General features: G+C 44.1%; 1 protein-coding gene across 4 annotated transcripts in view; it reads right to left on the bottom strand.

Annotated features, from left to right (window-relative positions):
• TNFRSF11A (TNF receptor superfamily member 11a) overlaps window positions 1-13,375 on the bottom strand; it is a 50,074-nt gene that overhangs the window by 19,989 nt on the left and 16,710 nt on the right. For 2 of the 4 annotated variants that reach the window (XM_074355299.1, XM_074355300.1), the window contains exons 2-4: window positions 7,591-7,672; window positions 6,272-6,397; window positions 1,967-2,110 (exon numbers count right to left, since the gene is read on the bottom strand). In XM_074355299.1, the coding sequence (XP_074211400.1) occupies window positions 1,967-2,110; window positions 6,272-6,397; window positions 7,591-7,672 (352 nt within the window). Of the gene's footprint in view, window positions 1-1,966; window positions 2,111-6,271; window positions 6,398-7,552; window positions 7,673-13,375 lie in introns of those variants that run through there. The other 2 variants (XM_074355301.1, XM_074355302.1) reach the window with 2 other exon arrangements.

Genomic DNA, 13,375 nt, shown 5'->3' with positions numbered 1-13,375 from the left:
TGACCTCTGCTGATGCCCATAAAGAAGGACATTGGCTAACACATGAGATTATAATCAGGCAACTGGCTTGTGCCAAAACCACAAATTACTCTTGAAATCAGTAGCACTTCTGTGGTTTATTTTCATGAATAAAAACACTAAAATAAGAACTTATATGTTCTTTGTCCAAAGTCCAGGGGGAAGTACATTCTTGATTTCTGCAACTGACTCAATACGTAGGGTACCCCATCCCTTATTCTAGCGATTTGATTTGCTTTGAAATATTAGCGAAGGTGTAGTTAAAAGCTAGTCACTCACATTAATTCAAACAGCTTTTAAAAAGATAAACACACTCGAGAAGATTAACCCAGAAAACAAAGACTTCCTAAGGGGCTGCAAAGCACCAAGAGCCTGAAAGGCGCTGGTATCTATACACTTGACTTTCACATCTGCTCTTCGTAACACTGACCTGCTGGGGGCATCCTGCACGTTCTTCTTTTTCTTTTCCCCTTTCAAAAGCACTCTACTTTCACTTTATAAGAGAAGGCACACTTCTTACCTACTGCAAATCCTACCATGGTGCCAAACTTCCGAGATACCAAACAGAGCAACAAGTCAAAGTATGGGTGATGGAAAGCTCCTGCGTTCAGAGCACCTCAGTATAGCTTCTGTCTTTCCCTATCTATTAAGGGCAAGGGTGTGACAACAGAAATGGGATGTCTGGGATCAGGCTGAGCTGTTCTGAGTTCAAATATCCTGCAAGGTCAGGTGGGAGTGAAATTTTCATTCATCCACGTCACCCCCTGTACCCTCCACCTTTTGCTGAGGAATGCACCATTTCCGAAGGAGCAAAGTAGAGAGGACACAGATCCGAAAAAAAAAGCAAAAGGGGTGCAGCACACTTTTTTCACACAGGCAACACACTTTCTGAAAGGCTCTGGGTCTTGCCTATGTCTTAGAACCAGAATTAAAAAGGCAGCAGGCTGTCACAGGGATATTTATTTTAGAATTAAAAATACCAGGTCAGACTTCTTCCCAGAGACAATGCGTCTTGTTTAGTTGATAATTTGACAATAGGGACTGACTGTATCAGTTAGACGCTGTGATGGTTATTTTCCTCAGTACGAAATGAAATGAATAATATTTTAATGCTCCCAATCCTGTGTTTCACTTCTATAATTATAGCAAAACAAAGTATATTCATTTTTTGACCAACTGTGTAATAATAACTGTAGTAACACCTCAGCCCCAAAGAGATGTTTTTAACTTTCAGAACCTTGAGTTACAGGAAATCTTTAAAAATTAAAATTTCAAAAAGGTCCATTTTTTTTGATGTGTAAGAGTATGAAAAGGTAATTAGTAAAAACCCTCCAAGCCTAAAAATACATTAGGATAAAACTCTGCAGGGATGGTGAAATGGATACAAATCAAAGGGTAGTAAAGAACTATGTAAAATTTCCAATAGTTAAAGAGGATCGGGGTACTTTTAAACGGATGATGATGGGTATCAAATTGCTGTGGTTGAGATTCCACTGAATATTTTTTAAAGCATTAAACTGCTGTTCCAATTCCCTGGAAACTAAGTCCTTAGCAACTCCTTAAATTTGTAATACAATTTTTTAGATGTCAAAAATACGGCAGGAGGTGCTCAGATTTTCAAAATTCTTCTAAGGGGGTGCACACGTTTTTTAAAAAAGTTCGGGGGGCCCTGCAGGATCCAGTTCCCCACCAAAGTGGGGATGAGAAGGTTGCACAGAAGGAGCGTTGAGCAGAGCACGTGGGCCGAGCGCTGACATTCCCTTGGAGGCACCTAACCTGGGGTCAGTTCCCGGGGACCCTCAGGCTCCTCCAGAGCCCACCCCCCCACACCCGCCAGCTCCCTGGGAGCAGTGTAGTGACGCCGGGCAGCTGTCGGGAAGCCCGCCTTGGCCTGGGGGCACTTGCACGGCTAGGGCAGAGCTGGCAGATACACGAACCCAACCCGTACCCGGATCCCGGGCGCCGAAGCCGGGCGCGCACTTGCTGTTGCGGCGGCAGCAGTGGCAGTCCTCGCTCCAGTGGTACCCGGCCGTGCAGGCGCAGCGCCGCGGGGCCGTCCGGTTGCCGGGCTCCACCGCCACCAGGGCCTTGCCTGCGGGAGAGAGAGACAGGGCGGCGAGGCAGCGGGGGGCAGTGTGGATGCACATCTTCCACCTCGTGCCACCAACTCTCAGACACCCCTGGCCCCAAACCGCCCCAGTGCAGCGCCCGCCCAGCTTCGTGGACGAATGAGTCACGCAGGACCCCTGGATGCAGGAACTCTCCAGTTCCCCCTCACCCACACACACCTTGAGCTGGCGCTAAAACATCCCAGTGGGCTTTGCTTTCTCTTTCTCTCTTTTCTTTTCTTTTTTCTTCCCTTTTCTTTCTTTCTCTCTTTCTTTCTTTCTCTCTTTCTCTCTCTTTCTCTCTTTCTCTTTCTTTTTCTCTCTTCCTTCCTTCCTTCCTTCCTCCCTCCCTCCCTCCCTCCCTCTCTCTCTCTCTTTCTTTCTTTCTTTTTCTTCCTTCCTTCCTTCCTTCCTTCCTTCCTTCCTTCCTTCCTTCCTTCCTTCCTTCCTTCCTTCCTCTCTCTCCCTCTCTCTCTCATAACGAATCCTGTGGGGTTTTTAAAAAGTCAGTTTTCATGTTAGTGGGAAGATTAGGGCCTCGGGAGTTTATGATCTTTGAATATTTTGGCTGATGCAAAATAGTCAACTTCACAGTCTGGATTTTTAGTAAATTCAAATGTGATAAACATTCTCAACAGCAATGTTAGATTGGACCTAAGAGAATAGGGTTTTTGGAGATTGGGGATTCATCTTGGGATCCCGCTGGGCCATAGTATAATTCAGAGTCCTGAAAACAGGGGTCCCTGTGTAATCAGATTAGGGGTCAAAGTCAGGAGGTTGGGCCTGGGGACACGCTTGGGAATTAATCTCTCCCCCAATACTTAGAATAACACAGTTGTGTCTTTTCTCACAACACACAGCAAAGCTCTCTCTCCTTATTCCAAATCTCCTGGCTCTTTCTTTCCAGTTTTTGCAGCATAGAGGTAAATGCTCACACACACAGTAGATCTTCAATATTCGCTGGTTCACATGAGCAATTTCGTCTACTGGCTAAAATGTAACAGCAACCCCCAGATCGATACCCTTGGCACTCTTGCGGTCATTCTCAGACACATGCAGGACAGCAAAAATTTTGAGCCATTGGCTGGACCTGCATGTCTCCAGCTGAGGGCAAATGGGGTGACACTCTGCCTTCTAGTTTCGGTTCTCACACTGGAAACCAGTGTCCTCTTTGTGGCCTATGTAGTGTCCTGTTTTTGGCATTCTTGTGCTTTTTGTTGGTAATATCACTGTTTAAAATGGCCCCCATGCGTAGCACTGAGATGCTATCAAGTGTCCCTCAGCCCAAGAAGGCTGTGATGTGTCTTATGAAGAAAATGCATGTTTAGATAAACTTTGTTTAGGGATGAGTTACAATGCTGCCTGTTGTGAATTCATTGTCAATGAATCAAAATATTTCTTAAATAAAATGTCTTTAAACAGAAACACAAAACAAGGTTATGTGTTGACTGATTGACAAAAACGCTGTGACCAGCAGCTGACAGGAACCTAGCCCTGTATTTCCCCCAGGAGCGGAGGTTCAGTAGCTGCCTGGTCAATGTTTGTGGTGACTTTACAGAACACAATGACTGGAAATAACAAGAAGCAACTGCCTGTCTGCACATGCACACGTGAAACAACACAATTACGTTATTTAAAACAAATCTTTCACCCCTTGAGGACCCCATCTCACCTGGATTGTCCCTCGTATTTTATATTCCTGAATACTTATAGGAGTTATGGATTGATGCTTGTGTCCCCTCAAAATTCATATGCTGAAATCCTAAGCCCCAATGTGATGGTACGAGAGGGTGGGGCTCTGGGAGGTGATCCGGTCGTGTGGGATTAGTGCCCTTACAGTAAGAGCCAGCAGAAAGCTTGCTTCCTCTCTCTCTGCTCTCCACCACGTGAGGACACAAGAAAGTGGCTGTCCTGAAACCCGGAGGAGGGCACTCACCAAGCACCCCACCCACCATGCTGGCACCCTGATCTCAGACTTCCTGCCTCCAGATCCATGAGGAATAAGTGTTTGTTGTTTAAGTCACTCAGTCTGTGGTGTTCTGTTAGAGCAGCCCAGCCGAACCACCCAGGGACAGAGTTCTGAGGGGGAACCAACCAACCAACCAGAAACCTGCTCCTCCTTCACCTTCTCAAGTTACAAGCAGCAGGGAGCGGACGCTTCCTACTCCCATTCTTTTCAGAGCAGAGCTTGGTGAACCTGAGAAATCTCCACTCCCTCTGTGTCACTCTCCGGGGCCGGGGTCAGCTCCGAAGCACCGAGGCCAACATGCCTAAACATGGACATAATGTCTGGAAACACAGACGGACGAGGGTCACTTCCTTGTCCAGTATCCCACTCAAATGTAAGCCTGTGTGGTGATGAACAATACTGACATATTTTAAAATATCTTAATGCACCAGGTTTGGGGATTTAATCAATTTTGGCAGTAGACATGGTGAATCTTTCTTTCCAAGAGACAGCGATGAGTCAAACTCATTACTAAGCAGTGGGAAAGAAAAAAGACTTGATCAGATGCTTCTGCTCAGTGGAGTTTCCATGTTACCTTCTCTGGCCAAAATCTGCCAGCTGTCTCTAAAACTTTAGAAAAATTATGATGCTTAAGAAATATTTATTTCCTACTTCTGTTTATTGGGGAAAAACCCTATAAATAAGATCAATCCTGTAGCAATGAGCCTCCCGAGCACTCAGACTGAGGTCGCTGAACAAGATGTTCTGCTGAAAGCAATGCTGATTCCAAGTTCAAGGCAGGAATGTCCAAGATGAGCCTGGAAGCAAGAAAGCTCTTAAAGACACCCGCGATCGTATCAAAAGACATGGGGGCCACCTGGGAGAGGGGAGATAATCTAAGCACCAGTAAAACTTGTAAGTTCAATGGATTAAAACACTTCAAATATGTCTAAATGCATGAGTTCATAATATTCATACAAATCCTTTGGAGAAAACTTGGTGATCAAGTCATTACTTTAAAAAATGGCAAATCAAGTTCCAAGCATTCATTCTGTCTTTCCTGTAAATACTGTACTTCAGAGTAACAAACAGTGGATGAGGGAAGTTTCACTTTATAAAGCATCCCAGCCAATAAATGAAGAAGGGATGATGGAATTTGACCTTTCTGCAGCCCCTAATTCCCATGTTTTGTTTTGTTTTTGGGGGGGGGTGGTAATTAGGTTAACTTATTTATTTCAGTAGAGATACTGGGGATTGAACTCGGGACCTTGTGCATGCTAAGCATGTGCTCTAGCATTGAGCCATACCCTCCCCTACTGCAGCCCCTAGTGAAAATGGATCTAGGCCATGATCATCAACAGCAGCTAATGTCACCAAAAGGGAGAGAGGCAGCTACTTTGTGAGCCCTGACATAACCACATTATGCCTACTTACGAAGGAGTTTTGCCAAAAACAAAGCAGAAAAACCCAAACCAGATTCTGATCAGCCTTCTTAATCTAACAACCTCTTTACAGGAAATATAGGAGACAGAACAGCACACTCAGTGTGACCAAGGGACTGCAACCAGCAAAGTTCAGACTGTGGAAACCCCACAGGACTCACAACCCGGCTTCCTCAACAGACAAACTGAATGGAAAAGAGTGGGAAAGGAGCTTCTAGGTTGAAACTTAAGAGACACATTTTGACCCTGTTCTAAACAAATAAGCTATAATTAAAAAAACATTTGAGGCAAAAAATCCTGTAGCAGTCTGCTAAGGTGATCAAACTGTAGAGTCAGTAAGACATGGATGGTTTAGGAAAAGGACTGGAGACTCAGATCTGGTTTGGAGTCCCGCTTCTCACTTGTAACCTTGCAGAAATCATTCACCCCCTCTTCGTCTCCATTTCCTCACCTTTACCGTGGGATGATCAGGGCTCCCTCACAGGGATTTTGTGAGGATTAAGTAACACAACACACGTGGAAACATTGTGGAAACCTTTTGTCAACTGTAAGACATGTTCCAGGACTAAACACGAAAATATTCCAGGACAGCAGTCCCACATGAAGAATTTTAACACAATGCTTCTGGGATCTGAAGCATATCCTTCTGGGGGTCTGTGGTCCACATGCCTTCCTATGGGCCTCCAAAGAGACAGCACTGCTGTATCTGAAACTGTCCTTTATCCACACTTCCCACTGATGCATGGCTGACTCACCTGTATCACACACTTTGTGTAGCAAGCATTTATCTTCCTCATTCCAGGTGTCCAGGTATTCATCTGGGCCACAGGGCAGACAGACGCTTCCAGAGGTAGCGGTGCATTTGGAAGACATGTATTTTCCTTAAAGCAGAAAGGGAAAAATTGCACCAATCAAAAATACACTCTCCCCAAAAAACCAAGAAGTCCACAAAAATGAACCAGTCTGTTGAACCCTTTCCTTGATCACGATCCTAGGACATCCCCCACAGCCAGAACGACACATGAGGTGTGGCCACAAGTCAGTGACGGCTTCTCAGGCCTACCTGCTGACTCAAATAACCTCTTCTGGGTGTGCTGTGGCTGTGGTCACAGTGGCCTTTTCATTTTTCTAAGTAAAAGATCACCCTTTCCACCCCAAAACCTCTGCTGACTAAGGAAAAGAACAATGGTTTTCAAACTGGTGCTGGCAGGACTTGAGGGGCTCCCTGGGAGCTAAGCAAGAGGAACTTCATTTCACCCCTCCCCTCCGTCTTCAAATCCTCTCTGCTGTGAATCTGGATAGTGAACTACTTTTGTTTTACGTACACTGTGGGCTCACAGTTAACTTCGTTTGACACACACACACACACACACACACACACACACACACACTCTCTCTCTCTCTCACAAACACACGGATCTTTGTTCTGCACATCCAAGAAGCATTTGTAGCTGAAATAGCTAAAGCATCTTGTTATAAGGTAAACACCTTTGACTCAAAGCTGCTCTGCCCTCCCCAGAACACTGAGTGAGGACCCTGTGGACCTGAGGCTTTCCTGAGGCCATAGAAATACTTGGCCATGTTCTGGCAGAAAACTCTGGGACGTGGTGACCAGTCCACCTTCCACAGCTGAGTAGGTATGGGGGGAAGTTATAACAGGGTTTAGACAATTTTTAGCAGCAACAATTCCAGTATACTTGTCCCCAAAAATTTCTGTGAAAAGAATACTTTCAAATAAGAGTGGCATTTCATATTTTGAAAGTTTGAAACTGCCAGAAGAGGTGTTTAAAAACCATCTTGCCTTCTCAAATAGCGTTCTGGAAAACAGGTATTTAATTCATCTTCCAGCAGCTACTTAATTCAAGTACCAGTTTCTGAAACTGCTTTTGATTTTTAAATGATTTCATCTTTTGAGAGAAAGGTTTTTGTGTTCAGAGTGACACAGATAAAAAGCCTAACCAATTTCTTTTTTCATCTAACAGGACAGAAATCATTCCTCAGATTAGAAAAAAAAAAAAAAAAAAAGCCCCACCCACCTTGGAAGGACAATGAAAGGAGGTTTAGAAGTACAAACCCGGTTCACATTTGCTGCAGCATCGTCCAAGATGCTCGTAATGCCTCTCACTGGCACATGGGGGAGTGATCTGGAAAGTCGCCTAAAGAGAAAATGCACGTCAGGTAGAGATTAGGCACAGGTTCTTTCTGGAGAAAACAGAAAGAGAATTACTGACTCACATTTCTGAAAAGAGTAAGAAACCACTATAAACAGTCCTGAAACTGCTCTGCATAATATCACCCCCACCCCCACCCCCGGCCAAAATGTCACTTTCCTACTGTAGCCTGTTTCTCCCAACAACGGGCAAAATCAGCTGACACTGGAATCAAACGCTTTTAAGTATTTTAAAATATGTCGGTTATGCTCATGGTAATAGGATGGGTAAAGGGAAATTTACAAACGGTACACAGAAGGCTGAAAATTGCTTGACATAAGCCACATACAGAATCTGTCCCACTGCTGTGTCATCTCATGGTGGATAAAGTGTTCAGTCAATGTTGGTCATAAAACTGCTGAAAGACAGAGTGGGGCCCCTTAATACGTATATTATACCAGGTCAAATGTGGTCTTACAAGCTATCTCTGATTTTGAAAGGATGTTTAATACTGCTTACCTTTTAAATTTTTAAACAGGTGGGGAGGGATAAATTGGGAGTTCAGGGTTTGCAGATACTAACTACTATATATAAAATAAAAACAAGGTCCTAGTGTATAGCACAGGGAATTATATTCAACACCTTTTAATGGCCTATAATGAAAAAGAATATGAAAAGGAATATATACGTATAAATGAATCACTATGCTGTATACCAGAAATTAACACAACATTGTAAATTGACTATACTTCAATATAAAAAATAATTAATGAAAAAAAATTTTAAACATGCAGAGAATTTTAAAAATGGGACAGCAAAAAATGGGGTCATAGGAAGCGTGTGGGCTTGGAGCTAGGAATCCTGACCACCTGCCGGCTGAGGGATCCCAAGCAGGCAGGCTGCTTCAGCTTTTTGAAACTCTGTCTCCTTTCTATATGATTCTAATACCAACATTAATGTCCAAATCTGCTCATCTAAGCAAAACAAAACAAAAAGCCAGGTCCCCTACAATCAATCAGAGATTCTTATCAGTTTGCTGCAGGAGAGCTCTTTTCCGTATCAGCTTTCTCAGTGTCAGAAAAACAACACAAACTCCTGTTGACAGGTGGTCATGTTAGAAACTGAATGGTGAAACGGAAGAGTTGGGCTGAGCTGAACAGACTTCACATCGTGCACACCAAGGGTCAAGTTCCTGCTGGGTCCCGGGAATGCAAAGTTACAACCTTGTCCCCAAGGGGCTTCCACACACCGAGGTGTGGGCTACCATTCAGGCAGGCAGGGGGACCCTGACCTCAGCTGATGGCCAGGGGAGGTGTCCTAAGGGATGTGACAAGAGTAGTCTCACTGGTTAAAAAGAAATTGGCCTGATGAGGAAAAAGGTGGAAGTAGAGGCAGGGCAGAGAAGGCTTCTTTGGTAGAGTGAAATGTTCAAATGGTAGTGACACTGAGGTCTGAAATGACACATGGGGTGGGGTGGAGGTGGCAATGGAGACCATCAGCAGAGTTGTGGGAGACCGTACCAATCATGGACAAAGCAATCGGTGGGCTTCGCCTGCATGCTAAAGAGCTCGGATGGAAGGTGTAGCAATAACGTGGCCTGGAAGAAGCCATGCATCCTCAAAATATCTGTTATGGAAGAAAGTTTTATACAGAAAACATCACAGCCAGAAAACCCCAGGTCAGCTAAGCAGAGCAGGTGGGTTGCAGCCAGTATGGACTGCTCCAACCTCCCCCTGGCTTTCAGGAGGGATGGAGACAGGGACAGTTACTCTGAGGTCGATGAGAATTTCACATGTGTTTCTGGAGCCAGGTGTGCCAGGAAGGTTGTATTTGGACTTGCTTCCTACGCCCAGCTAACACTCTCCCTGGACCCCAGATAATGCAGATTGATGTCAGTACATTCACCACGTGATAGGGTTTAAGGACCACACTGTAAGCCTAGTGGATATTAAGAAGAATGATGTAGCAGAAATCACTTCCTCCTCTCTTTTCTGGTCTCTTTTTCTCTGCTTTTATAGGCATCATTACAGTTTCTCTGTGTCTAGCACAGTGATGTGTGCACGTGGAAGAAAGACGTACGGAAGCAAAATGGTGCAGCTGAATGCGGTCAGTTGATACGTGAGTGCTCCTGCAACGCTGATGACAAAGGCAAACAAGAGGAATGCGTGCTTGGGCTGTATTTCAGATGTTAAAGATTATCGAGTGCTTCTGACCTATAAGAAAGCTGCAAGCGTCTCTCTAAGATAAGCACAGACCTTGGCGGTGTCACACACACGGGTTCTTTTTAGGGGAATTTGGTAAAAGGGCTCCCCTGAGGCAGCAGCTTAGCAGCACCGTCAGGCTGCTCCAAACTCTGGTACCTGGTGAGCATCATCTACCTGAATGTGTGGACAATTTGTTTACACGTTTAGGAGCATGGCTGTGATTCCTTCAATCCATCCACCATCTAAGCCAGGGGCTTAACACCTCCCGGCAAAACTGAGGAAGTCACAGATTCCACAGGTGACCAGATGTCCTAGCACTAAAACAGATTTTCACAGATTATTCCTTAGAATTCATTTCTTTCTCCTAAGCTCACTGTAACTTTACACTTGGACATGTCTTCTTTTTTTTAAAATCGAGATATAACTCACATACCGTAAAATTCACCCTCTCAAAGGGCACCATTTAGTGGTTTTTACTATATTCACAAAGTTGTGCAACCACCACTGATGTCTAATCTCAGAACATTTTCATTTCCCCAAAACTGAGATGTCTGCGTGACAGAGCTATAGGATTACAGATCTTTTAAGGAGTAGCAGCAAATCTGCTACTGGGAAAATCTGCTTCAGTGAGGCAGGAAATAATGGTATTAATTTAATTTAAGGTACAGCTTAAACTGAACCCTACTTGGTTCTTGAGTTATATCATATACTCTGCAATATACCATCAAACCTTCAAAATGGCAATAAATATACAACTTAAAAGGTAACATGGGAGGGTGGGTATAGCTCAGTGGCAGGGTATGTGCTTAGCATGCACGAGGTCCAGGGTTTAATCCCCGGTACCCCCATCAAAAAATAGATAAATAAATAGACTTAATTATCTCACCCCACCATAAAAAAAAAGGTAACATACATACACAGGTATAGTTAAGGAAATATGGTTTGAGAGTAAATAAAAATAATCTGAAAAACTCTCTTCACGATGCTCACACCTTCAGGAGAAGGCAAGATATGTCTTTGTTGTTTTTCCTCTCTTGTCCTGGCTCTCTGCTCCCAAGAAGCTCTGTGTTTTTTTCCTCCACTTGGAGCTCTAGGGTGAACCCTCTTCCTAGAGGATCTGCAGCTTCCCAGACCTCACACAGCATGTGAAGCTCGCCCTGTGCTGGTCTCACTCTGATCCTGAGCTCCAAGTCCAGGAACTGCTCCCCGTGATTTGCCCTTTGCACAAAAGTCTCTGTGTTCGTAACTATTAGGAAATCCAGACTTGGACACCCTGGCTGCTCATTTTCGCTGATCCCCTGGGTAACTGTCCCTCGATGCTGCAAGTCAGATTGGCTCTGCCTGCCTGCCTCCTAGATCCCAAGTCCTTGAGTCCCACCTTCTTGGGCTCGGCTTCCAGTTAGGCTGAGCTAGATCTCCATGATGGCTGGATGCCTGCCAAGAACATCCATAGGATGGCATGTTTTTGGTGTGAATGAACCCTTCAGCCCCTCCCAGTCAGACCCCTCCTTTTCCCTACAGATTCTGTTCTGCGGTCTACCATCTCACCAGCAGCTGGGAGCGCCCCTAGGCCACTCAAACCCCTCCTGGTCCTCTGGCCCCCTACTTCTAGAATTTGGGCCTGACGCCATCCCCCAAGACCAAGTTCCCAATAGTTGTGCAGTGGAAGCTCTTATTATTGGGGGCAATCCTAGTTAGGCAGTAATTTGACAAAAACATGTTCCTGCTTAAGTGTTTCAGAAGTAACTTCCCAGGGAATGAGGGAATTTAGCATAAGGCTGCAGATTTTCAGTTAATGGGGTAATTTTGGCAACCACCTACAGCCTCCTCTCTTAGCCCTAGATGTAGCAACAGAAGGCCTTCGGTAAGTGAGTTGAGATGTACAAACTTTTAGTTATCTACATATTTTGTTTCCTAGTTTGCCTTCAGGATTGATCTGTTTCTTTCTAAAACAATAGAGCTTTTGAACCATCATTGTTTCCATTAAGCAAATAAAGTAAAACCACTTTTAAAATGTCTATTTACTGAATAAAGAATACAGTCACATAATACAAAATTCAAAAGGTGCAAGAGGCTGTTGGGGAAGGATGCATCCCACTGTCTCCCGGCCACCTCTCCCCACAGGTAACCAACAGGACCATTTAGGGGCACATCCTCCTGGAGGCAGAGTACTCATCTGTGACCCCTTCAGGGTCTAATCTGTAGAAGAGCTGCCTCGGAGGCCAGCAGGGATCAGGTCTGTCGCAGCACTTGTGTTTTGGGGAACAATTTGATTTATGGTACTTAGAAGTCCTATAAAAAACCAGCCAGGTACTGACAGCGTCCTACTATAGTTCTTAATCGATAAACTACAAAAATAATGTTTGGCCCACAGAGTTTACATGGACTAACTTCTGTTTCCTAACAGACTTGCCCTGAATTTGTAAGAAACAATGGAGTCTGTTTATAGCAAATACCCTTTACATCTCCCTCCCACCCCCTGCCATATGAATTCCTTGGAAAGCCTTAAAAAAGGACTTAAAATGGCAAGACAATACAGCTGACTTATTTGCCATCTGTTGCCTCACTTTCTTGTGTGTTTTCTGTTGTGTATATACTTGTTTCAGGGCATACAGGCTGGTATTTAATTTTAACGGCTGACAAACTCTTTTGGAATAAGCAAGTCCACAGTCTGTGCAAGGTTTTGCAAAGCAGGGGGAAGATAATAAATTGTAAATCAAATTTTTTATTTTATAAAAGCAAACTCTTTATAAAATTCCATGGATTGATTTCCTGATGCAGTACCACGTTATTAGGTCTAATCCTGAAAAACCCCAAGCTGAAGAAACAAAACATTTCTGCTGGCGGAGCTACACAGACTAAAGGCTCCGTATTCGGAAGCCTATAGGGAAGTCTGACTTAAACGTTTATTTTTCGTGCTGTCAGTCAACCCTATTGTAGTGAAAGTCATTATAAATACTAAAATTACTTTCCTGCTCTACTGAAAATTCATGCTGACAGATAACAAAACAGAAAGAAGCTTGGTCTCTCCTGTCAAATCAAGAGGAAAAGAACCCAGCCCAGAAGAACAAATGAGGGATTTTCCATAGGTTTTATTTTATAAAGTATCATCCATGACCATATTTGAGAATTTGGCTGTTAATTAAGTAAAGATGATATCAAATTTCTGAATGTTACAGTGGAACTGAAAGATGTGGTTTTTCTTGAGAGAGAAACTATTGAACATGAAAATAACACCTCACTTAAGAGTCCTGCTACCCTTGAAAAAAAATCCTTTAAACAAAGTCACGACTGGAAGCGCTCCAACCCAGAAGAGACTAGAAACCAATTCCTGGAGACCTGTGTTCTCCAGGACACCAAGGGAGCGGCTTCACTCTGCCGGTGTCACACCAGGAAATTGCTCCTTGTTGAAGCCTTTGTTTTCTACAAACAAATAAACAACACATAAATAAAAAATCGCAGTCATAGATCAGAGGAGCCTGCAAACAAACGCTGTCCCTCTTGT

This window comes from Camelus bactrianus, chromosome 30 (genome assembly GCF_048773025.1).
Source record: "Camelus bactrianus isolate YW-2024 breed Bactrian camel chromosome 30, ASM4877302v1, whole genome shotgun sequence".
Taxonomy (NCBI): Eukaryota; Metazoa; Chordata; class Mammalia; order Artiodactyla; family Camelidae; genus Camelus; species Camelus bactrianus.
The sequence above is the reverse complement of the archived record's forward strand: the minus strand, read 5'-3'. Positions and strand labels throughout refer to the sequence as shown.